The 26184-nt window shown below is 49.7% G+C and overlaps 1 protein-coding gene across 1 annotated transcript; it reads right to left on the bottom strand.

Annotated features, from left to right (window-relative positions):
• Nucleotides 1-1374: 1374 nt before the first annotated feature.
• On the bottom strand, nucleotides 1375-26184 carry LOC100225076 (cystathionine beta-synthase-like). Its single transcript, XM_030283472.4, has 17 exons — nucleotides 26076-26184; nucleotides 23656-23826; nucleotides 21551-21693; nucleotides 18101-18207; nucleotides 16146-16280; nucleotides 15050-15129; nucleotides 13739-13870; nucleotides 12795-12864; nucleotides 10979-11070; nucleotides 9675-9800; nucleotides 8279-8363; nucleotides 6635-6740; nucleotides 6022-6093; nucleotides 4730-4864; nucleotides 4076-4184; nucleotides 3651-3735; nucleotides 1375-2013 (listed from the first exon to the last, which is right to left on the bottom strand). The coding sequence occupies exons 2-17, from the start codon at nucleotides 23665-23667 to the stop codon at nucleotides 1916-1918; spliced, it is 1587 nt and encodes a 528-aa protein (XP_030139332.4). The 5' UTR covers nucleotides 23668-23826; nucleotides 26076-26184; the 3' UTR covers nucleotides 1375-1915.

Genomic DNA, 26184 nt, shown 5'->3' with positions numbered 1-26184 from the left:
GCTTCCCTCTGACTGCCCTGGCAGGTCTGGGACCCTGGCAGGGGTCAGGAACCCCCCTGGACAGAGCCCCCAGAGACACTGTCTGTGATCTCTGTCCATGGAAAAGAGTTTTCAATCTTACAGGATCAATTACCAGCTCTGAGTGTTTGATATCAGTAATAATTAAGTGTGACACGGGTGCAAAAGTAAAATTTTAGGATTCTAGATTAGGGGTCCAAAGGGGACAAGATGGAGGAATTGGGTGTGTCTTGTCCTTTTCCTCCTTCTTCATGCACTCCATGTTTCACTGCAGTGTTGGTATTTTTCTGTTGGTTCAGGCTGGGGACACACTGTCCAACGTAGGTGACAGATATTGGCACGTTATTGTAAATATAGCACAGGTAGTTTGTGGTATTTAATGTTTGTAACATCCCACTGAGGGCAGAGCCCCACACGCTGCCCTGCAGGACAGAGCTGCGGCAGGGCAGCAGAACATGTTAGAGATAAACAGAATAAACAACCTTGAAACCAGCACAGACCAATTATGGCTTCTTCTTTGGCAACGGGGCAGAAAGACAGAGACTTTCTACAATCTGGGAATCATCAATACCCACAGATTCCGACACATGGAGTTATGGGGCACTTCCAGACTTACTCGTGTGAGTTTGGAACACAAGCATGGACTAACATGCTTCACTTTGCAGCAGAATTGCTAAAATAAACACAATAGGATGAGGGTTGAGCTAATCAGTTTTTGCTTTTCTGGACAAACATGGTTAATGCTCAAGCAAAAACTCTCAGGAAATCTGATAATCGCTCATGTCATTCAGGAAACAATGGACAGCAGAGACACTTTTCCTAAATGTAAATAATTCAGCATTCTATAACTTAATAAAAGTCTCCTACAAACTAGATTAGACTGAGACTATGAAGTAGCCACTTAGCAGCAGAAGGAGAAGACTTCCAAAATGGAATGATAGAATTGGGATTGTGGGGGTGGAGTTTGAATGGAAGTGTGTGATATCACAGGGTGGGAAACTCAGAGTTTAAGGGTTTAGAATACAGGAATAGATATAAAGCAAGATGGAGGTTTTAGGGTGGAGCCTGCTCCTTCTTCTTCACCTTCTTCTTCACCTTCTTCTCCAGGGGTTTGGGTGATTTTGTGTATTTGGATAAAAAAATCCCTATTGTAGGCATGAGTGCTTGGTTATTGGGTTAAAAGTAAAAATAATTGAGGTGTCATTTCTTAATTAGACAGTTTACCCTTAAAAGGCCTTATAGAGAGAGAGATGGGGCTCCATTTTTAGTTTGTTAGAGTGAATTCCTGTAGAACTCAGGTTTTGCGAGACTGTAATATGGATAAGAACTAATAAACATCAGACTCCAAATGAGAAATACCATCTCATGCATTTTAATCCTGACCCTGGCAAAAAGAAGTTAAGACTTGCACTCTCTCCTGCTGCCTTGTTGGAGGCAAACATCCCCAAGGGTGAGGAGGAATGGCTCCTGGGGGTGCCTCAGCCCTGCCTGGGGTGGGCAGAGAGGGGCAGAAGGGTGCAGCAGTGCCCTGACTTGTCCCCAGCCCTGCTGCTCTTGTGGCCCTGAGGGGTCAGGAAAACTCTCAGCAGCTGCAGCACAGGTACCTGCAGCTGGCACACTCACCAAAGCTCCTCCTGCTAAAATCTGGGCAGGAACAATCATCTCCTTCTCATCCACATTCCCTGCCCAGCCCTGGGAAGCTCCATGCGAGCACACAAGGCTGTTAAACACAATTTCTTTAGTAATACTGTGGGTGGCATTTGGCAGACAAATATAATACATCACAATTTTCTCCTGAGCATTCTGAGAATCTGTTGGCTGGATTGGGCCAGGGGCTCCCTTGGCCAGGTGGTTTGGGCTCAGGGGCACACCTGGACCTGCTGGAGGAGCTGCTCTGCTACTTCTTGTCATTCCTGCTGACAAAGGTGAGGAGGTCCATGGCTGTGGCCACACCAAACACCGTCTGCTTCATGGAGGAGCTGCCATTTCCACTGTCTGGAAGCACAGAAAATTCCAGCTTAGTGGCAAAAAATAAATAAAAAAGAACACCACCACCCCACCAGCCCCTCACCACCTTCCAGCTGTGCACAGGCTGCTGTGCATTTATTAAAAGAAAAACCTAACAGGGACAGTGTCTGAGCTCTACCTCCACAGAAATGATGATGGAGCCTCAGTCAGGTTACTGTGATCACACCAGAGAGGTTTTTTGTTGCAAATTACCCACCTTTCCCAGAGCAGGAAACTTAATTTCCCAGTTGTTTTTAGCCAACCTCTGTTCCAGTCCTGCTCCTATCACCACAGAACTTCTCAGAGCAAACTAATGAGACTCTCTAAAAGCAGCAGTAAGGCACTTTTCTACTCTGCTCTCATAACATCCTACACCACCATTAATGAAACAGCACTTCAATAATTGTTTTAACTGTCTGATAAATGTTTTCATAAATAAAACTAAAACTAGCCACCAGAGCCCAAGCACAAGATAAAATGCAAACTGCAAAGGTGTGGGAAGAAAGTAATAAATAAGGGGGTAACTGTGACAGCATTAAAACAACAGCTCTGGAAAAGCAAGTGGGTGTTGTTTGAAAATCAGAGCAAGAGGTGCTGCAGACAGCTGGCTGATATTTTTTTGATGGGTGCCATTTAATTTGCTGATACCATTTAATTTATATCAAAATGTGATACAAAAGAGATATTCCTTATTTTATGACAACATAGCTGAGAAAGGAAATTCTGCCCGGCATTAATTTTGGTGACTGAATTGGAAATGCATCAAAGGCAGTTTTGAGTGTCAGATTTTGTGTGAACGTGGATGGACTTGCAAGCTTCAGAGCTGATGGGGCTCTGGGGGAGCAGGCCCTGGAGAGGGAAAGGTTTGGGATGTTTGGGCATGGTGGGTTTTGGAGGCCCTGCATTGAGCAGGCAGCTGGCAGTGTCACCCACTGCTCACCTGAGGGATGCTTTGCATGCTCAGTGTGCAATCCCATCAAATCAGCATAATTACACCCTTCAGCTCTAATCCACAAGACCTAAACATGGCTCTTCTGACTGCTTTTTGTGCTGTTCACTTTTCCCAGCCAAGGGCAAATCTGTACTCCTTTTGGTGCAATTGTACTGGAAAGGTGTGCCAGGTCAGATGTGCAGTGGATTGAGAATAAAACCAACAAAACCTGCTTTAATGGTGCTCCCAGGCTGGCACAGCATCCCTACACCCAGCCATGCTCCAGGTAAGGCTCCCACACAGCAGTGCCCCTGATGACCCACGCCACAGGGCTTGCTCATGCCCACCCCAATTTTTCTCAGCTTTCTCGCCTGAATTCCACCCAGGCTTTGCCCAATGTGGCCAAATGCTCCTTTTGACCTTTCCCCTGGGCTACAGAAGTCTAGAGAGATCCCTAATTTCCCCCTTGCTGGCTTTGCCCCTCTCCCCTGGTCTCTGTGGTGTCAGGAGTTGACGTGGGTGAGGAGTGGGCAGCTCCAGGGCTTTGCAGAGCAGAAACCCTCGTGGTGCAGAGGCTCAGGGGATGCCCAGGTGCAGCAGATGCACTGACACCTGCCACAATCAGCTTGAGAATTTCCCTTTCCCCTCTCACACACTTGTGCCGAGGCCGTGGGGAGTTTCTGCAGATACCTACAGTGCATTTGCTCGTGTACAACGATAGCGAAGGGGTCGTTCTCCAGGATGCAGGAAAGCTTCCCAAGGCTGTCCTCCAGGCTGATCTAAACAGGACAAAATGTAACTTTTAACATTTTACTTCTCCTGGCAATGGCTGAGCTCTGATTTTGGAGGGTGCTGGTTCCCCAGCTGGATGAACTCCCCTGCCAGTGCTTGGCTCCTGGTGTGAAAAGCTCCCACATCTGAGCCCTGCTGGCTCAGCAGAGCCTTTACAGGTGCTTGTCCTTACTCTCATCTCCAAGATGTCACCATGGCCCTCCCCACTCCTCTCTGCCTTCTCACTGACCTCCCAGCTCCTCTCACACCCCAGGGTGCTGGTGGTGCACCTCTCCCTCTCTCCCTGTCCCCAGACAGGGCTGACACCATCCCCAGCCTCAGTGGTACCTTGGAGAACTGGTCGTAGGTGACCTTGGTGACAGGCTCTGAGAACTCCACGTTTCCAGCCAGCACGGAGCTCAGGGTGTTGCTGAGGGTCACCATTCCCAAAATAAGCCTGTAAGGGAACAGGGAGTTTTCCAGAAGGTCAGACCTGAGGTAGAACACACATTTTATGTAGGGGTTGCTCTGCTCTGGTTGAAGTCAGTGACTGAACTGTTGCTGCAGTCAGTGGGAGGCACCAGGTTTCTCCTCACTTGAGCAGAACAAGGAAGTCTTTGTCCTCACCAAGCTGTTGGTTCCACAGTAGTTAAAATCTGCTGTTGCAGTCCAGGACTCAGCAGCTGGGAGAAGGAAAACCCGTGGGCTCACCAGCTGCTTGTTTTTGTGGGTTCCCCCCCAGCTCTCTCTCCCCTGGGCTCCCCTTGTGCACTGATCCAGCATCTTCTGGTTTGGTGGGCACTGGACTGGGCTTTAACTGGATCTTTTACAGGAGTTCTATTGGTGAATCTTCACAAGGAGGCAGATGATATTTCTAAAATTATGCATCAGAGTCCAACACAAGAGCCCCAGCTCTGAATGAGTACACGGGACTTTAGCTTCGTCACAACTGATTTTTCTGTATGAATGCCCAAGATTTCTGCAGTGAGCAGAAATAATTACCCTGACTCAGCAACAACAGGAGCTTGGTCATATCCCTTCTCCTGGAGGATCTCAATTGCCTTCTGACAGCTGACTTCTGGGAGGAGGATGAGAGGGGCCGAGAGGTTCAGTTTCTGCACCTTGGTGTTCCACCACCTGTTGGAAGACAAATGGCAGCGCTGAGCTGTGACTGCTGCACAGCTGTGGAGGCCAGAGGAGATGAGGGATTCTCTGTCTGCCTGAAAAGCCAGCCCCACTCCTACACCCAAAGCAGAAATGCCACCACGGCCAGGTCTTGTTGAAGCCAAGCTTTCCCTACGCCCAAGTGCTCATGCAACTCCAGAGGCAGGGATGAGACCAGCAGCTGGCAAGGTGCTGAGCTGTCCTGAATCCAAGGAAACTATTGAGGCCTTCACTTCAAGCTCATAAATGGGCGACCTACCAGTTTTACTCCTTTGTCCTGCATCCTTGGTCCTCACAAGGCAGCACTTGCAGCTCCTGCAGGAGAGAGCCTTGCAGAGATGCTCGTGTGACTTATGAGGGACAAGCTGAGCTTGTTTGTGGGGGACACAAGCAGCTCCCAGACATCTCAGCCCTGAGTCCTTGCAGAAAAGGCAGGGCAATGCTGGAGCCTGGAAGGGCCAAGAGCAACTCTAACCAGACACAAGAGGCCTTGGAAATGCGTTGAGTTTTGAGGAAATATTTTACAATAAGTTTTGGTAAAGGAGAAGGAGACGTCAGTAATAGCTGCTGTCTTTTGGGTGAGACCAAGAGCTTTTCTAAACACCTGGCATTTTCCCAGCCACACATCAGCTGGCATCAGCAGTTTGCCTGTGACTCCCTGAGGGGATTCCTTCCCCATGGTGTCCAAGGGACAGCAGAGTTGGCCATCTTTTCTGGCCAGCAGCTCTGGAAGGTGAAAATTCCCTGTCCCCTGCCTGAAGAGAGCTGCAGAGCTGTTTGAGAGAGGGCTTGCTACAACAGGGACCCACCTCCCCAGCAGCCTGATGGTCCTTTGGATGTCAGATGTGCAGTAGAAAGAGCTTTCAGAGGGTCTAGATGGCCTGGGCTGCCCTGTGGGAGTGGATCAGCTACTCTGGGACAGAAAGGCTCCTTTATAGACTTTGATTGCAGAGCTGAGAGAGAACCACCCAAAAGAGACGAGCTGACATTACAGCCTCCCCAGAGGGGTCTGGACTTTACTTTGTTTTTCCTAAACACTAAAAGGGAACGTTTTCCTTTGAAGATAATGATTTCCAGACTCAGAAAGCTGATTCCCTTAGCACAGTTTGTCCCAGAAGAAGTTGTCTTACCAAGGCTTGTGCTCCTGGGCGTCATTTAGGAACCCATTTTTTATCATCCACTTATCATTCACAAATTTGGACCTAGAAATCACCAACAAAGAGCAAGTCTGTGAGGCTTCCAGAAGAAGTCGTGCTTTGTTTCGTGCACCAGACCACAGCACTGCCCCCGGGGCTCTCATGATTTTTGCAGCTGGCTGCTCTCAACCCCTTTTAAGGGCAGCAGGAGTATTGGGTGCTCAGTAACTCTCTGAAGCACGCCAGCTATTTGCCTGCCTAACTTGAGGCATGCACACTCAGAAGGTGTAGCTTGGCCGAGTCCTGCTGCGTGCAGTGAGTCAGTGACGAGAGGAAATAAACCCCAAGTGTCCCAACACCCATCCCCTGGTGACTGCCACATGGATGTGCTCCTTCTCCCTGGTGTATATTTTGCTTTTTTTCCCGTGATCTGCCCGAGGGAGACTCCCAGCTCTGGGCTCACTGCATGTGCCTTGCTATCAGATTTATTGGGGTGGCTCTCCAGAACCCCAAGCAGCTGGGCTCAGCTCCCATCACAGGAGGCCATGGGAGCTCTGGGAACTCCCAGCCTGGTGCTGGGAAGCAGGGGAGGAAGCAGGACACTCACATGTAGTTCCGGACGGAGTCGGGCAGGATGACAACGCAGCGCTGACCTTCCTTCAAGTCCTGGGCAGCTCTCACAGCCACGGACATGGCACTGCCCGAGCTGCCCCCTGCACGGCACCGAGGAGAGGGACACAAGTGTCAGGGCTGCCCAGGGCTGCTGTCCCACCGTGGGAAGCACAGGCTGCCCCAGCTAAGGGTGCAGAGGTGGCACCTCGTGGCACGGGGATGGGAGGACAATCAATCCCAAAGCCTTGCAGCCTTTAGGGCCAGGCAGAGGTAGGGACTCATGGGATGTGTTCATATTGTGACTCTTGAGTTTTGAGGCAGCATGAAAGTCACCTCATGGACTTCATGAACCACCTCTCGTGGGGACTCTGTGGGCAGACCAAGGGCTGAAAGGTCCCTCACAGGGACATCCAGAACACGCTGCCCACACCACACCCTCCCTTCGAATGAGCAGAAGAGCACGCCAGCTCTAGAGCTTCTGGCTGACATACTTGGCAGCCAAAGATTGGCTTTAAATGCACTGTAAAGACTGAAAAAAAGTCCATAAACATTGCATTCATGCTTGGAATACCAGGCCAACATGATGGGAAGGCTTGAATGCTCCCCGTGTCTGTGTGCACGCATGTGGCTCGCTGCACGTAGGGAAAGCAGGTCCCTGCTTTACAGAGGCAATTCTTCCACCACCACTCTGAGTACTGGAAGTCAAACACATTCCACTATCTGTGTGCCAATTACACACTGCATTCAAGGCAGCACGTATTTTACAGCAGGTTAATTATCCCTGGGTCACATTTTTCAAACAAAGGAGGAGCAGCCCTGAAAAATGCAGTTCAGGGAACACGAAGCTGTTCACAAATTATGGTTGAGTTCAAACAAGTGGTTTCTGTTGAAACACAGTGACTCCATGCCTGCTAGGTTAAATCAACATTTAAGTGTTTCATTACATATATATAGCCTGATCTTTTCCAAAACTCCCTGGATATGAGTGCTCAGGGCTTTTATCAGCCTACGTAGTGTCTGCTCCTGGGGGCAAACCTGTGTCTGTTTGCTTGGTGTCAGGGAGGGCTGAAAACAAGGCTGATGCTCTGTGGAGGCTCTTAGGGCACAGGCATAGTCTGTGTGAGGGCACCTGTTCATTTTGGGAAGCCAGTGGGATCACTTACAGCTTGTTGGCACAGGGAGGAATACTCAGTAAGAACATCTCACACTTTCTTTGCTTTCAGACCTTCCTGGTCCAAAGCTGGCACCTCTGGTGTGGCAGTGACACCGAGCACGGCCTCACAGAGCTGCTGGCAGAGCCCACCTGTCCTGCCCCGAGCCCCACTAATCCTCCCTTCAGCCTCTGTAACCCAACACTGCCTGAAGATCCAGTTCCACTGCAAAAGTGCTCCGGCAAGGAGAGAATTATAACTTCTAAAATTACTGTGGCTGATGAGTCAGACCCCAGAGCAGACTGAGGGACACACCTCTGGAGTCTGCACTGACCTCGGCACAGCACGAGGCTCAGCCTTCCAGCCCTGCTGACCCAGCAGACACAAAATGCAGAGGGCACCTATTCTCTGGAGCGTTTTGGTCCCAAAAGGATGGGGTTCAGAAGGTTTGTTAAGAGAGCAAACTGTTGTGGCTGCTCTGTGCTTACCACACAATAGCCCCTCCTCTCTGATCAGCCTGCGGGACATGAGGAACGAGTCTCTGTCGTTGCTTTTGTACCACTGATCCACCACCTGGAAGGAAAGCAAGGACCATGAGTCTTGGCAATGTCATTTCAGGCTGCCCTGACCCTCTGGGGCACACCATGGTGCTGATGCCCACACCATCTGGCAGCTCTGAGCTGCCTTCCACGCTTGTTGAAAGCATTTGTCAGAACATCCATGGTCTGGAGTTCTTGCTCGCAGACACCCACACCATTCCAGCCAGCACCTTTTCCTTGGAAAGTTAGGGATGCCTGACAGGTCCAGAGTTAGGATGTGGAGGAGTATTTATGATGTACATTAATGGTTGAGATTTTGCTAAAATCCAGCTACAAGAACCAGTCTGCATTATGAAGGTGACAGCTCTACAGCCATGTGCTGACAGCAGGGATGTAGTTAACACCTGGAAGCAGAAAGAATCTGGGGTCTGAGGCTGTGAGGGACCTTTCTAGAATGAGGCCAGGGCAACACAGGCAGGCTGTGTTAGGGATTTATAGCCCTGTGGCAGCTGACACACCGAGAGGGAACTTGACAACAAAGAGCTACAAGGTTCATGATCTGTCTTACAGGGCTTGGATCTTGTCATCCAGCCTGGTGCAGGATTTCTGCTCTGTGTGTGGTGTCTGAGGCAGAGAAGGGTCAGGAAAGCAGTGTGATGAGGAGCAGCCTCAGCACAGACATCTGTGTGATCACAGCCAAAGGGGCACATCTGAGCAACGGTGAGGCTGAGCAGAGAACACTCACACTGTGTTATATGCCTGCTTTTCACCTCTATCTGCCTTCTCCTTGTGGGTTATTGTAAATGTAGGTGAACTTGGTAGGAAGAAATTATGATGTCTGATTTTAGTTCAGATGGTTGAATGATTTATTGTAACTATACTATAATATATTAATATAGTCTTTAAAGGAGATACTAAAACTACCTACCTACTTCTTCTAACTACTATATCTAACTCACAACTTGTGACCCTCTGTTGAGAGTCTAGACACAAATGGATTGGATTGGCCATCAGGCTCAAACAATCCACACTAGAATCTAATCAAGCAATCGCCCCAGGTAAAAGATTTTTCAAGCACATTCCACATGGGAAAACAAGGAGCAGAAATAGAAATTGGTTTCTCTTTTTACTTCTGTGCTCCTCTATGAAAAGCCCTGAAAGAAAGAAGAATGTGTCTGCAACAGTGGGTCAGTTATGATCAGAGTTACTCAGAAAGTAACTGGGTGTCCCAGTCCCCCCACAACAGCTTGTTCTGCACTGGGAAGATAAACCAGGGCCAGCACACCTCTGGCCTTGGGGACAGGCTGGATGCCAAGCTGAGGCCCCTCTTCACAGGGTTACTCACTGATCTGTCGAGGACAGTGGGGATGAAGTCGTGCCCAATGCCCTCCACCTCGATGGTTGTGGTGTTGGTCTTGTTCATCTCACTGGGCAGAGCGACGATGGAGCCGTCGGGGTCCACACCAATGATCTTGGAGAGAAAGACATTTTGTCAATTCAGAAACAGCCAAACTCAAAATTAAATGGAAAAGTTACCCACAGCCTTATCAGCAGTGTTTCCTTCACCTGATATTCATTAATATTCCTAATCACTGGCAGCATGGAGAGCTTCCAGGATATAAAGGTGCTGTTTTTCACTCTCTTTTAAAATAGATCCTCAGCAGTCTTCAGCTGTTGCAGAAGTGACTGGTGATAACTGAATGTTATCACTCTCAAGGTGTTTGTCATCACCCCTTTGGCAGAGCCTGCCACTTCCAAAGCCCAGCCCTTAAGGCAGTGCCAGAGCTCCTTAATCTGCTCTAGGTGAAGCCAGTCAGTGAGCTCCAACCTGTGGAAACCCGTGGATACAGACATCCTTTCTGGATCTAGCTGTGCTGGCTGAAGGTGACACCTCCCTGGTTATTTGCAGCTTTGTGTCTGGGCTGAGGTGATGGTGACACTGCTTCCCACACAGCTGCATGTGGAGTAGTGTCCCAGTCCTCCAGTGGATCAGGGATCAGGGATCACTCACACACCGACCAGACCAGTGTGTGCATGCCTCCAGTCTGCCTTGAAGCACGAGCTCTGCAGGATGAGCATTGTGACTGATGTTAACCCTAAAGCACAGAGGGTTTTGCAGTGGCAGAGAAGCATTTGTCTGTGCCCCCAGAGTGTCCTGCACAGGGCAAGGCACCAGGCAGGGGGAGGTTTTACTGGGGCTGTGGAAACTTTGGTCTCCAAGGCACTTGGATGGGTCTAGATCAACCTAAACATCACCAAATGGCTTCCAACAAAAGCCACCATTGCTGTGAACAAATAGGTGCAGACAACAACTGCTCCCTCAGGTGAGCCGTGGGGTCAGGCAGGAAATGACATGCAGGGACAGGACAAGGGGGAATGGCTTTGAGCTGAAGGAGGGTAGATTTATATTGGATAATAGGAAGAAATTCCTTATTGTAACGGTGGTGAGGCCCTGGCACAGATTGCCCAGAGAAGTTGTGGGTGCCTCGTCCCTGGAATTGTGCAAGGCCAGCTCTCACCAACCCAGTCAGGTGGAAGATGTCCCTGCCGATGGCAGGAGGGTGGACTGGGACAGCCCCTAACATCCCTTTGAATCCAAACCATTCTGTGATTCCATGAAAACCCTGGCAGCCCTGCCTCCAGCCTTACCTTGCACTCCGGGCACTTCTCCTTCAGCTTCCTGGCCACACCAGTGATGGTTCCTCCTGTGCCAGACCCGATCACCACCATGTGGACCTTGCCTGCAGATCAGGGTTTGCAAGGGCTCAGCACAGCCCCCAGCACAGCCTCCCCTTTATTCAGAGCCCTGTGCAGAGGCAGAGCCTCTGTCCACCAGAACCCCGCGTGAGGAAAGGTCAGGCAGAGGCTGTGCTGGTGGTCAAAGCCTGGTCCTGAGCAGAAGCTCAGATGAGCTTGCAGGATCAGAGCACAGCTCATCCTGCCTCACTGCAGGGAGCTGAAGGTGACCTCCAGATCTCCCACTGCAGCTCTCCATGATTTCTGCATCTTTGGCATCCGCTGAACAGAGGGAACAGCATGGAGCTGTGTCAGGGCAGGTTTGGGTTGGATAATAGGGAAAGGTTCTTCCCCAGAGGGTGGCTGGGCACTGAACAGGCTCCCCAGGGCAGTGGGCACAGCACCAAGCCTGCCAGAGCTCAAGGAGTGTTTGGACAATGCTCCCAGGCACATGGTGGGACTTTTTAGGTGTCCTGTGCAGGACCAGAAGTTGGACTTTGATGATCCTTGTGGGTCCTCTCCAGCTTAGGATATTCTGTGATTCTGTGGCTTAAGGGGGAGGGAATATCTCAGCACACCCATCCCTTTCAAACCACAGCATATCAAAGCAAGTCACACACGTGAATATCACTAACAGGCACAACTTTTCAGCCTGTGTTGGCACCCACAGTGGAGGGAGGGCTGAGCTCTGCCCTGGCACTGCGACTGCCAGATGCTGCCCCACTGGCATCACTGAAATTATACATATTTAATCACAGAATCACAGAATAATGAGGTTGGAAGAGACCTCTAAGATCATCAAGTCCAATCTATGCCCTAACACCTCAACTAGGCTATAGCACCAAGTGCCATGTCCAGTTTTTTTTTAAACATCTCCAGAGATGGTGATTCCACCACCTCCCTAGGAAGACAATTCCAGTATTTTATTATTCTTTCAGTGAATTTTTTTTTCCTACTATCCAACCTAAACCTTCCGTGACGTAGCTGAGGCTGTGTCCTCTTGTTTAGGGCTGGTGGGAGCAGAACTGGAGTCTGGCCTTCAGAACCAGATGCTGCAGCTGCATTGGGAAAGGGGACCTGCAACCCTGGCAGCCAGCTGGAGCAAATCCCCACTCTGTAGTGGAGGGAAGGCTGGGCCTCTCTTGTTCCCATTGATACCTGACTGCTTTACTGCTCTGATAACTGCTCTCCAGTTAAAATCCTCAAGTCCTGGTCACGTTTCACAGTGCTCCCAGAACTGGCAATAAATTTCACTTCTATCTGCACAGACATGGACTGGGATAGCCCTTTATCCTCCCCCAGCCCACCCTTCCAGCATCACTATTTGTGAGGTTTCAGTCTGTTTCGATTTGCAAATGAGAGTGCTGGATCAGATGCAACTTTGCCATGCCCTGGTGGATTTATATTCCCCTCCAAGGCCCCGTGGGGTCTCTTGTGCTCCCAGCTGGCAGGTCACTGTGGCCACCAAGAGACATGTTCTTTCTCCTTTAGGTACAACCTGAGTTTCTTAAGGCTCTGCTCTCCTCCCCCAGGCTGGGAGGCCCTGCAGGCTGAGGTGTACCTGGAGTGGATTAGGAGAGGTTGCTACACCCTGTGTGTGTCAGTGTTATTAAGATAGTACTGCCTGCCCCTTAGAGAGGCCCTTTGGGCTGTTTCTAGACATTCAGGTCAATAAGTGATGTAAATTAAGGCTCTCAGAGAGGGTTACAGCCCTCAGCACAGATGGTACCTTCACACTGCTCCAGGATCTCCTCGGCCGTGGTGTCGTAATGCGCCAGGGGGTTGCTGGGGTTTCGGTACTGTGGGTTCCAGCAGAGAACAGCAGGAGTTACCGTGTGAAGAGCAGGTCAAATACCAAACCAGCAGCAGCTCCTGACAGAGCTGTACCCAAAGCATGCAGCTATTCCTCCTGTTTGGCCTTTTTGGGACAAATTTCCAAGCCCACGTGGGGTTTTTCCACAAGTGTGCCCACAAACACTCACTCTCCAGCTCCTGGTGCCCATTAGGTGTGGGGGTTGTTCAGAGGCTGGGAGCTGTGGGCTGGAGAAGCTGTCCTGATCATCAGTCATCTCTCAGGCACAGAGGGATTTTGCAGCACTGGTATTTGTGCACCCCACGTTCACACTCATGGATCAAAAATGAGCTGAAAAGCTCATTCAGTCTTTCAACTACTTTTTTTTTTTTTTTTCTCAGAAGGAAGGAGCTTGTCTGGCTTTTCTGCACTCCAGGGACTCCTCACTCAGGGGTCAGACCAAGTGCCCTCCTGTCCAAGACCCAGCACTGCAGGAACCTCTGACAGGAGTCACCAGGGTGTGCCCTTTACAGCATGAGGTATATTTTTGAGGCAGAACAGAGGCTGTTAACTAGGCTTTAAAAACTGTTTTTTTTCAGGTCAAAGTTAAATCTGAAGCAATTTGAGGAGAACCGTGCAAGAAAACCCAGCCTTGCCCACATCCAGGCTTTGGCAGAAGCGTTGCAGGTTTGGAAGTGTCCCTTATTTTGTTTCTGTTCCCCTGTGCTTTGCAGAGGAGTGATTGAGTTTCAAATGCCATAAAACACTGATGAAATCTGCCTCTGGTGCCAGTTCAAATGGAGCTCCCAAACACAGACACACTTGGAGAACACCCTATAAACTCTCTTGGGAAACAGAGTCAGTGTGGGGACGGCCTTTACCTGGTCCAGGATGTGAGAGTTTGGGATTTCACTTTTCAGCTTCCAGGCGATACGGATGTTGGACTCGGGGGCATCAAAGCGGGCGCATGGCGTCCTCACGATTTCAGCACCCAGTGCCTTCAGAATATCGACCTTTGGGAGGGAAAAGAGGAGCTGCAGCACAGCTGATCCCACGCAGGGATGGGAACCTGAACCTGTGGTCTCAGGGCAGTGCCAGATGCCAGAGCAGCTTTGCACGCAGGAGAGGTTCATCATGTGGAGATAGCGTGTCCAGTTCTGGACTCTGCTATCTCTGACATGCTCCTAGAAGCCCAGGGCCTCCTGCCTGAGGCTGGCACATGGATTCGAGCCTGGCATCTTGCCCTGTCCTACTTGGAGGGCAGGCTGGGGACAGGGTGGAGGGAGGTGACAGTGTGCTGCTCCTGGGTGCCAGAGGAAAAGGGCAGAGGGAACTGGACAGGGAGCAGTGTCTCCTGTGTGCTGGGACAGGAGCCCCAGCGTGAAAGGAGGTGATCAAGAAGCTGGTTTTGCCCTAAGTCCCTTCTCTCACTAAAGGCAGGGAAGGAGCAATCAGCCCTAGGGTGTCTCCTCTGGGAGATCTGGCTGTCAATGGGACGGGGCAGTGTTGGGACACCTGGAGATGAAGCCCATGGCAGCTGGGGGTGGCATCTGATCCAGGCTGAGCTTGAGTGAGATGTAGGTTGAATTGAGGGTGGCACTTTGGAGAAAGGCTCATTCTTGAGCCAGGTCAGGGTGCAAATCTGGCTTCACTAGTGTGAGTTCAGCTGAGTGGTCTGTGAGGCTCCTGGCTCACCAGTGAGGGATTTCTGCCATCTCCAGCATGGTGTGCTCACCTGACCATCAGCTCTCCTGCAAGTGACTTGAGACACCACCCTGAGAAAGCAGCTTTAAGTGTCTCCAGGTGAAAGAAAACCATAAATACACAGTGGGGCCAAGTGACCTGTCAGCTGCCAGAGGGGAAGTGAGCAGGGCTGGCAGGATAGCCCTGGCACCTGCCTGCCTCTCCTGCTGAGCTTCACAGGCAGCAGGTCCTGCTCTGTTTCTCTGAAGCCACGCACTGTGTTTGGCTCTCCCACCACCCCAGCTGCACTTCTGACACCAGACAGCCACCAGGCCATCACAGGCTGCTTTTTTCCCCTCAAGAAGCAACGTTCTGAAGAGTAGCTGTGGCAGTGGGTGTGCAAGGCTCATTTACCTTTAAAGGAGAGGGCTCCAGGGAGGGAGAGGCAGAGAGAGAGAGAGGAAGGAGATGTTCCCCAGCTGTGGGGTAAAACCATACAGAGCTCTGACCTTCTCCAAGCTTATTTTCTCTGGCAAGACGATGATGCAGCGGTAACCCTTCAGTGCAGCCACCAGTGCCAGCCCAATTCCTGCGTGGTGGGGAGCAAAGGGAATTGGTTGACAACAACATTTGGCACTTCCTACCTTCCTCCTCCTCCTGGATGGAACCATGAAATGATCACTGACAAGCCACAGGTGAGGGCATCCTCCACGGGACTCCTGGGTGTGCTGGGAGCACAGGGAGTGTGGGAGGATGTGCTGACAGGCAAGTGGAGCTGCAGCATTGCTCCTGCTCCCAGGGCTGGCACTGGGAGAATGGCAGGGCTGGGGAGGGCTTTTCTCCCCTCCCCGAGGCTCAGGCATCTTCCTGTGCTTTTGGAAACACAGGAGGGAAGGGGTTTTGCTTCAGGAGTGCCTCCCCCCCGAGCACTGTCAGTTGTGGGGGACAGACACACAGGACTCTGCATGTCACTCCCAGGCCAGCAGGCGAAGGGCGCCTCTGCTCTGGTTTCACGGGGGTGATGGATGGAGCCAGCTGCTCCCAGCCTGAGCAGGAAGGTGAGGCAGCAGGAAGGAGCAGCGTGTCCCTGCCAGGGGCTGGAGGGAGCCTGGTGCCATTCCAGCTGCCCCAGGCAGGCAGGGAGCCAGTGTGATCCACATGGGACACAGCTCTGGGGAGCACAGATCCCCCTGGCTCCGTGTCTGGGGGTGGCTGGGGTGACAAGCAACAGCAACAAGGGCAAAAACCACAGGAATTCTCTTCCAACCCATCAGGGGAATGGTCTCTGGGAATCCCTGAGAATTCAAAAGCTTCCCAGCCTGAAAACACCCAGGGATGCTCCAGCCCCTGATGCTGCCTGCCTTGCCACAAGGAGACTTTCCAGGCACACCTGTGCAGGTGTGAGATCCTCACAGGACCCTCAGGAATTTCAGGAGGCACCTCATCATCCCAGGAAGCCCATGGCCACCAGGAGGGGAGCTGAGGGGAACATGGAGCCAGAGCCCACCTTGTAACTCCAAGTGCAAGAGCTCCTCAAATCCCTGCTGCTCAGAAATTCCTCCCTGCCCAGTTCCCTGGCAGAGGGAGCATCCCTGCCCTTCCCACCTGTGTTTCCTGAAGTGGGTTCAATCAGGGTGTCTCCTGGTTTGATAATCCCAGCTCTCTCTGCATCCTCCACCATCCTGAGGCCGATGCGGTCCTTCACGCTGCCCCCGGCATTGAAGTACTCACATTTTGCCACTGGAAAGGGAAAGGAAAGGGAGACTCCATCAGGCACCAGCTCCTTGCTTCTCCAGGCCTCACTGAAGTTTTGGGACACCTCTTCCTCCTCTACAGAACTGTCCTTTGCTCAGGGGAATGCATCCACCATCTGCTTTTCTGGAATTATCCATCAGCACAGAGTCCTTCTTTCCCCCGTGTTTCCTCCACCCTGGATGGGTTTGAAGTCAACCTGGACAGCCCAGGATGGGTTTAAAATCAGCTGGACACGGTCATTGCAAGGTCCCACACTGGTACAACACTCCTCGAGGACTCTTCTGTGGGCAAGGTTTAGCAGCAAGGTCTCACTGTCTATCCAGGCATTGAGGTTTTTCAGAGATACCTAAAAAGCTCCCCTTTTGTGGGGGTGATCTGTAGTCCTGACTGAGGTGCCATAAAAAATCCCAAATAATAGAAAGAATATTTTCAAGTGTCAGGCCAAATTACAGTTTCTTTCACTGAGCTAGCAACAAAGCAAATAACTTTCCAAGGCACATCTCAGTCCTCGCTGGGGCCTCCACACCACAGGATTCTTCTTACCAAGCCTTTGATGGACATCTGCAACTGAACTGGTGCTACTGAGCTCTGTTTTATGAACAACAGGGAGAAATGGGGATTTCCAGGGATGTTTCACTTCAGCCTGGCAGAGACAGCAACCTGAGGCTGAGAAATCAGCCCAGTGCTTGAGCAGCCTGAACGGGAAAGGAAATCTTGTGCTGATCATTACGTTTTATATTGCAAAGTGCCACAACTGCAGCTGCACAAGGATCCCTGGGGGCACAGCAAACACCAGGAAACCACATCCAGCTGTGCTGCTTCCTTGAGGCAGCTGTGCTGCAGGAATTCCTGTGTTTGCTGGGGAAGGGGCTCTGGGCTGGCACACAGCTCAGGATTGTGGAGCTGCTCTGCCTGTTCTGCTCTCCTTCCCCTCCTGCACCAGGGGAGGGAGACACCATCCCAGAAAATGGGATCTGCCTGCCTTTCCCAGCGCCCAAAAACACCAGCCAGGCATCCTCCAAGGCTGCTCCAGAGCTGCACCAGGGGCTGCACATCTGTCCTCCCACCTCCACCAGCTCTCCCCCTTGTGTCCCCTCAGCTCTCACCGTGGGCAGGGTGAGGCAGTGCAGGTGGAGGTCGCAGGGTTGGTGGCCCAAGGATCCCAAATGCTGAGGAGGGATCAGGTGGGAACGCCCAGCGTGCTCCCCACAGGCTCAGTGGGGTTCCCAGCTGCCACCCAGCCCTGCAGGGCTCTGCTGGGCCATTGCATGAAGGATGAGTGCTCAGCAAGTCTCTCCTCACTCAGCTGTGTGACACCCATGGCACTCTCTGCCTCGCAGAATCTGCCTTTCTGCCCAGTTTGGATCAAATTAATCACTGGGGTTAGGAGTTATAGGAAAGGAGACTGAGAAGTCCACATGCACAGGTCTGAGTTTGTCATCCTCGTGATTGTAGGGCACCAGCCTAAAGCCAAGCCTTACTTGAGACAGCAGCAGCTAACATCTCCTTGGGGAGAGGGCTTAGATCCATCTCCAAATTTAGGCCAGCTCCACTCTGAGCTTATGCTGCTGCTATCTGGCAGGAGAGATTCCTCACTACCATTGCCCCCCTGCTCATTGCTGCTTGAAACCTCCTGTTTGGCCCAAGAAATTGCTGCCTAATAAGCAGGAGAGGCCAACATGAGCCACATCTGCCCCTCCCCATCTATGTTCCTCTCACAGAGCCTCTTCTGAAGCCCCCCTCCAGCACCACCCCTCACCCTCACCTCGTGGCATGCAAAAACCTGGTGGGAAGGGGACACTCACAGAGCTCACACTTGAGCCCATAGGACTTCCCAATCTTGTTGATTTGGACCATTGGGGTGCAGCCAATTTTCTTGAGGATATTGGGCAGGATTTTCTTTTCTTCTGTCCTGAAATAATGCAGGAAAAAAAAATGAAGTCAAATCAAAGCTATTGTTGTGCAACATGAGTCAAGAGAAAATCTGAGTGAGGTTTCAGCAACTTCATCAAGGCCACCAAAAGACACCCCAACTCCAAGAGAAAAAATCCCCATCAACAATTAGTGGCACCAGGAGTTAGTCACAGTTCTCCATCATGAGTTATTAGGTCTTTTACATATAAAGTAAGCTAATTAATTTTCAGGGTTGTTCTGAAATGCCTTGCCCTGCAAAACCTTAGACCAGATCTATGAGTGAGAAGATGCTGGCAAGCCTTAGGACTTTATGCTGTGGGTGAGAAAACCAGGAGACACAGCACAAGGCTCCTCCTCTTTTCCCCAACCTGCCCAGCCTCATCTCTGCTCCCCACGTTTCCAGCTGCCTCTGGGCCAAGTATTGCTGGCCAGGATTCCCAAACTTGCAAGGATGGCTCCATCAGCTCTCAGCTCCCATCACCCCTCCAGCCCTGGACTGGAGCTGTCCTGTCCCTGTCACCGCCAGGCTGGTGGCTGTGTGGTGGCAGGGAGCCCAAGGGGTGACACACTGGGTGACTCAGGGACCTCACACCCCTCCCTCCAGGTCCTGCAAGTGGGGTATGAGCACCTCTCATCCTGCAGGAGTGCAGGGTTTAGTGAAGGTCTCTACTACCAAGAGGTTCCAGCCTCCCTGCATCTCTAATGAGACAGAGTAAAAATTTAACAGAGTAAAAATCTATTTAGATTTGAGTGAAATGTGCCACTTTGAGCTTGCTGAATATGCTATTTAGTCTAGTAAGTACAGTCTTAGCAAAACTACTCCAGCTAAGGAAAAAAAATGCAAATTTCCACACTAAAAGATAAGAGATAAAAAAGACTCCTCAAACCTTAAAACAAATAGGGCAGAGTAACCCAAGACTTCTTTCTGTACTTTCTGACAAAAACTAAGTACAAGTGTAACTAGCTGTAAGTGTAATGTGAAATCAGCAAAATAAATATGCATTTATTAACCTATTGTGAAATTCTATGCATATAGAAATTAATAAAGGTAATAAAAAAAGATCAGGAGTTCTCAGACATACGCATGTCCATTAAAGGGCAATGAGTGCCCACATGCATCCACAACTGTTGGAACTCAAAATGTCCCTCAGACATTTTTGGAGGTTCCAGGCCCTGGTCAGAAGCATTTGAGACCCTGGCAGGCAGCTGAAAACAGCTGTGATTTTGAGTTTGAGCCATGGAATGATTTACCAACTTTGCAGGAAGAACAAGAAGTCACAAAAGTTTAGACATTATAGTAGAAGTAGTTACAAAGTAAAGGGAAAAATTTTTTAGTATTGTACAAAAGGGTTTTAACACCTGTACATGCGGGGTTTTTACTTTATACATAGGAGTCAAAAGTTGTAAGATAGAAGAATGTAAGCTGGTCCTGTTCCTCCTCTTTCTTCTTCCTTACCTCCATGTTCTTAATGATGTTAGCACTTATGAATTAGTTTAGAATAAAAAAGCACCATTTAATATAAGTAATAAGTATTGGAGAAAAACTGTAAACATGTAACACGTAATGTACCATATAAAAGACAGCAGCAGCCCTGGGTGGGGGGAGAGAAAAAAAAAACCAGCAGACAGAGAGGGTGTCAAGGGTGTGTGTGTGCCTTTACCTGAGCTTCTAACCAAACCACAGTAACCAGAGAAAACAATCTTTTAGATAGCTTACAATAAGCTACCTTAAAACCCAACAACAAAAAGCTGAGTTTTCTTTAAAAGTACAAGTCAGAAGAGGGACTTTACCACCACACAGAACCCCTAAACCAAGCCAGAGTTCTGGCACACAACACTGTAAATAAACATACCCATTCCCTACAAATCTTTATTAAAATTATAAAGTTTAATTTTTCATCCACGTTCCAGTAGCCCAGCTGCTCCAAAAGCCACTGAAATGCTCGAGGATTTCAGTGGGGCTGAGCCATGGCTCCTTCAGGGAAGGTTTCACTGGAGCCTGGCTCTCTGGAGAGTGGCCTGGGTTACTGCTTTACACATCTGCAGATGCTGACATCGCTTCAGGACAGCAGACAAGGGTGGTTTTCCCCTAAAATTCCAGCTTTTAGTCATGGCTTGCTATTCCTTGAGATGTCCAGGAGAAAACCAGTCCTGGCAAAGCAAAGGATTCCCGCTGAGGTTGTGCTGGGTCAGAACCAGATTGAGGGATGTCTGAACTAGTCTATCTCTCTATCTCTCAAAAAAAAATTTAAATATTTAATATTCTTAATTAAAATAAAATCTTGTTCCCTCCCTCTGCTTCTACTCCTAAAACTCAATCAGATTTCACCTGGGAATCTCAGGAAGTCCAGAGATTTTTGCTCCATTGGCTGCCCTCTGTGGCTTACCCAGAGCAGGGAAACCAAACCACCTCTCCCTCCACGCACTGCTGCAGGGGTGTGACGTGTCCCAGGGTATTTTCTACCCTGCTACACGTGGGTTATGTTTCATCTCCTGCCCCAGCAGCACTGCGTGGGCCCCCACAGCCAAACTCCATTCCCAGAGCAGTGTTTGATGCCCAGGGTTGGGGAATGTCTCTCCTTCTCCTGTCTAGGGGTGGGATGGGCCCAGCCACTGGCACCACCATGGCAGCCTGATGCTAAATGGCTAAAAAAAAAAATAAATAAATTATCCTGCTCAGAATGATAATTGAGGGGAAAAAATCATTTTGACTGAAAAGCACCTCCATGGCCTCCAGCTCCTGGAGCTGGATTCCAGGAGTTTTACTCCACTTGCTGGAGTGGAGTTTCACGTCTCGGCACTGCAGGGACGTGTCTGCAGTTCCTCTGACATTTATGGGACAGCCTTATCTTTAGTAGCTTGTCTGTGTCTGGTTTGCAGGGTCATTAAAGCACCTCTTGTCAAGACTAGTCTGGGCCCTCACGTCAGCCTGCTGCTGTGAGGGCAGGAACAGCTCAGAGGAAGCACTTTTCTCTGCACTGTGGCAGAGAAAAGTGTATTTGCTACTGATAGAAAAGCCCAGGCCCTGCTAATCTATTTCTCTGAAGGCCTCTCAGCCATCTAAAATAAGATGCCCCAAACAGACAGATGCTCTGGAAAACACAGAGCCCAGACTCGAGCCAGCCACATCCTTCTGCAAAAATAAAAGGGAGTGAAAAAAATCATTTTTGGAGAGGAGCTACTAAGCTGCTTTTGCCATCTGTAAAATAAACCATCATTAACACAACAGCTGGCTTCTGGCCACGACCATCCTGGTGTAACAGGAGAACTTCACCTCCAGGAAAAGGTGCTGAACTGCACCCTGAAGTAAGCAGCACAGAGGACACAGAGGAATTACTTACAAGGGAACACAGGAGTGTGGAGACTTGCTGGCAGGCGTTGTGGCTGTCCATGTGCACTTACTGGGCAAGTTGGGAAGGGTCCACGTGCTGTCCTGACCTCCTGCAGCCCTGCCATTCATCAGGGGACACTTCTTACTCAGCTCCTGTGGGGTGGAAATAGAGGTCACATAGAGAAAAATAGCTGCAGAAGGGAAAAAAATGGCATTTGGATGTGAAGGAAGGGTGGCCAGGCTGCTTGGAGCATCCTGCTGGCATTTCAACCACACAGATCTAGGTGGGTAAGGAGGTTGTAGGGATGGAAGGAGGTTGGAAGAAGATGAACAAAAGGGTCTTGTAGTGAGGGGAGTGTCAGTCCCTTCTCCCAGGGAGAAAGTGAAGAGAAGAAGAAATGGACTCAAGTTGCCCCAGGGGAGTTCATACATTAGAAAAACAATTGGATTATAAATTAGGAAAAAATGCCATGAAAGGGTTGTAAAGCATTTGGATGGAATTCCCAGTGAAGTGGTGTAGTCACCATCCCTGGAAGTGTTCAAAACTTGTGTGGATATGGCACTTGAGGACACAGAGTCATGGTGAACATGGTGGTGTGGGTTCATGGTTGGACATGGTGATCATACCAGCCTTTTCCAACCTTAGCAATTGCATGATTCCATGACAAAACTGTTGTTTGGATTGGTGTGCTAGACCCCATATCTCATCTGGGCATCCTCTCCAGTACATCTTCTTCCCCATCGCAAAACCATCACCTCCACTAGAAAATTTCATGCTCCTAATTTAATTATTTGGTCAAGAACAGCTTCTTTTTTTTTTTTTTTTTTTTTTTTTTCATCCTAGCAGTGAAGAACCTGCAGGTAAATCCATCCAGCAATAATTGGAGAATGCTTTTATGGTGATGGTGGGACTTAGAGGTCACCTCTGCTCTGGCATCCAAGTGTATTAAAATTGAGAAAAAAGAACCAACAAAAATAAAACAGCAAAGGTGCTCAGGGGTACTGAGCAACTCCCACAGTAAAGCAGCTTAAAGAAAGGAGGATTCATCAGCCTGGAAATGAGACAAGAGGCTGGTGCTGAGAGCAGGATCTAAATCCTGGGGGAGTTGAAGGTGCATCAAATAATGAGCAATAAATAATAAGGCAGAATGGTATCATCAGGAACAACTACAGAGGCAGAGCAGATGAAAAATTGGAATGAGAAGAGGGTTAAATAAGCTAGAAAAGGTTGAGTTCACTAGCAGATTTTAAGCACACGGGCCCTGATGGCATCAGTGCTCTGTAGGAAGGCAATTTTCTGTGCTGTCCTCTCTGTATTGCTGGTGCATATACAGACAAAATGAAGAGTCTGGGCTTAAAATTTATTTTAAGCATCTGCTACCAAACAATAGCAGAAACAAGGGTTACATGCAGGTTTGGTGTGACCTCTCTGCTCTGATCCTCTCTGCAATCCATCCACCACTCATCTGTGCTAAGGAAACAAACCACATGGAGAAAACCCATATGAGTTTTGGTATCTGTATGTTCCTTTTCTGGCTTGTTCACAGAATGAATTTACCTTGATTCAACCATTCATGAACAAAGGGACCTTGAAACTCCATAGGGTCATGGATGGAGACTTGTGTCTCACTTAGACTGGTGATGAAATCTGCTTTGTCTGCCCTGCCTCCCTACACCTCTGTGGTGGTGCATTTTGCAATTAGAGCAAATCTAACCCTTTCCTTACCTTTGCTGCAGCAGAAATGGTCAAAGACATGATGTTGGACTTTCCTTCTGCATTTAACTTCAGGTTGAGAACAGAGACACCATTTTGCCATCTCACAGAACCAAACCAGTGACTCAAAGAAGAAACTTCCCATTTCTAAACACAGAGAACTGCCTGCAGTAGGGCCAGACCTGCTGCCACGTGGAGGGGCCATGGGAAATCCAGTTTAGTTTTGTTGGGGAGCTTCATCTCCTCCCCAGGCCATAATGCCACAGTCCTGTCCCGCCTCAGTCCCTGGGCTCCCTGCCAGTAGCTGTGGCTCACAGTGGCCAGCACGTTCTTGTGGCTAAGTCCTGATTATCTGAATTCTTTGTGGCTTGACAAATGAGCCCATGGGCAGCCTTAATTACCATTTCTGCCATCCTCCTCCTGCTTGTCTGCTCCTTTCACCCTCCTGGTGGGAGTTTTTCTCTGCAGCAGCGTGGCAGGACAGCCCGAGCTCCACGCCGTGATTCCCTGGTGGTTTCCACGCTGGCCGGGAGGATGGGGCTGGGGTTTGGTTCCTGAGGGCTGGGCTGTCCCTGGAACACAGAAACACACCCCACAGTTACTCCAGCAACACCAGAGGGATGGAACAGCCCACGGTGTGTGGCTGAACCTTCTCCTTATCCAGAGGCCCCGCAGCATCTCTGAAGATGGAGGTCAACAACCTCCCGTTGCAACCTGGCTCCACAGCTAAAGCAGACAGGGAACTCTGTTCCAGCCTCACACCAGGCCCTCAACCACCTTTTCTTCTCCAGAGACACCACCCCAGCCTCAGAAAGCAGCAGGAAACCAGGAGGGTGCAGGGAAGTCACTCCAAAATGCTTTGGATCCTGCAGCCAACAAAAGCTTTCCCAACCAACTTTGCTTCCCACTGCTCTTCCCCACCACTGCTGCTCATTGGCAGGGATTAAAGGGGGAAAAATGGTTCATTTCCTTGCAAGCCAGGATTTCTGTTGGCCTTGAGTATATCTCCCAAAGCAAACCTGTGTTTACCTATCTAATTAGCTGGGAAGGAGCAAAAGTCACCTGTGGGTAAAGAAGAGATAATCCAGAGTATCAGAGGTGGTCAGCATGCTTTCACAACTGAGCTCACCAGTCACCACACAAAATGCTGGATGTTAGAACTCTTGATATTGAGAATTTTAGACTTTTTTGTGTTGAAAGACACAGACTCTCAAGAGAACACCTCATTTAACCTGAAGCCATAGAGAAAACTTCCAAAATTGAATAATAGCACTAAGATTATGAGCGTGTAATTTGAATAAAAGTGTGTAATATCACATAGTAGAAAACCTAGAGTTTAAAGTTTTAGAATATAGTAATATATATAAAACTAAGAAATTTTAGAGCAGTAGCTAATCCTTCTTCTTCATCTTCTTCTTCATAAGTTTAGGTAGTATTTTGTAATTAGACAAAAAAGAAGCTGGGCTTTGACTAGTCAACATCTGCATTCCCCTCTGCTGGAGAGTGCCTCAAGGGCTGGGTAATTCTTGGTCCTGCAGGAATGGCATGAATGTCCTCTTTCCATTAAAAAACACTCTCAAATCACTGCATTTCTGTGATCAGAGTCTGGATTCATATCTACATTAATATGTGTCCAAAACCCCACAGTTTTGGTAACTTTGAAAACTGCCTGAAGTGTGGAACGCCCAAAACGAGGCAGCAGATGGCCTGAAATGGCACCAAAGGATGGGAAGAATCTGGGACTCTTGGAGGCCTTAGCACAGCACGGTTGAGTTGGTCCCTTGCTGCCAGTCTCAGTGACATCCATCAGCACAGGCTGGTGGGGGTGAGGAGAAAGGACATCCCAGGGATGGATGAGAGGAGCAATGTCCAGTGCAAACATCTCCCCACACTGCCTCCAGTGCATTTTTAGATCACAAAGTGAAGACACATCCTTTCTGGATTACCAAAACTCTTCCCTGTGTCCCAACTCTCCTCCCAGTCCCTGGCTGAAGGCTCAGGTGTGCTCTGGTCAGTCACCAAATACACCTGAGCCACTGAGGTGTCCCCACAGCCCCGTTACTTGCTGCTGAATGGAGAATCTTGAGAGGGCACAAGGCTGGGCAAAGGATAAATGGAAATCTCCACTGGAACTGGGAAGCAGGCCAAGAGACCAGGAATGATAACCCCCAGCTGCTGCCACTTAATGAAAATATATGACAAGGAACACAGGCTAATGTTTACAGAGCACTCTGCAGGTAGGAGATTGCAGTTATCAGGTTATCAGACTGCTCTGATAACTTCAAGGGGAAGAAAATCAAGATGCTCATTAAGTAAAGTGAGGGAAAACGTAGATGAAATCAGCAAGGCAGGGAGACATGCAAGCTCGCTCCATTAGAAGCAAAATAGCTTTTTCTTGCCTTATTCTAAATAGCATTGCTGCCATTGAGCAAGACAAATGTAGCATCAATTTAACAGAATGATGGAGTGACCCAGGCTGGAAGGGACCTTGGGAGGTCCCAGTCCAGCCTCCTGCTCAAAGCACATTAAATTCAGCTCAGGCTGCTCAGGGCTTTGCCCTCCTTAGATCTTAAAAACCTCCAAGGATGGAGCTGTACAAGCTCTCCAGAAGATCCTCTCCACCACCCCCCTGACCTCGTAGAGTGAAGCCAAATCCTCCCTGCTTGCCTGATTCATTCAGGACTTACTGAAAGCACAGCTACTCCCCAGGTGAGAATCAGCCTTTGCACAGGATGGGGAGCAGGGGCTGCCAAATTCCAAACCTCCCCACCACCCTGAGGGTTCCCATTTCCCAGGGAGGGAACAGATGAGCCATACTCACCCCTGCAGCCCGTCAGCCAAGTGTCTGAGCTGAGCCTCAGCCCCAGTTAATATGTGCTGGTGGCAGGGGACACGATTGGGTCCTGCCCCACATCTCGCTGTGCCCAGCA

This window comes from Taeniopygia guttata, chromosome 1 (assembly GCF_048771995.1).
Source record: "Taeniopygia guttata chromosome 1, bTaeGut7.mat, whole genome shotgun sequence".
NCBI lineage: Eukaryota > Metazoa > Chordata > Aves > Passeriformes > Estrildidae > Taeniopygia > Taeniopygia guttata.
The sequence above is the reverse complement of the archived record's forward strand: the minus strand, read 5'-3'. Positions and strand labels throughout refer to the sequence as shown.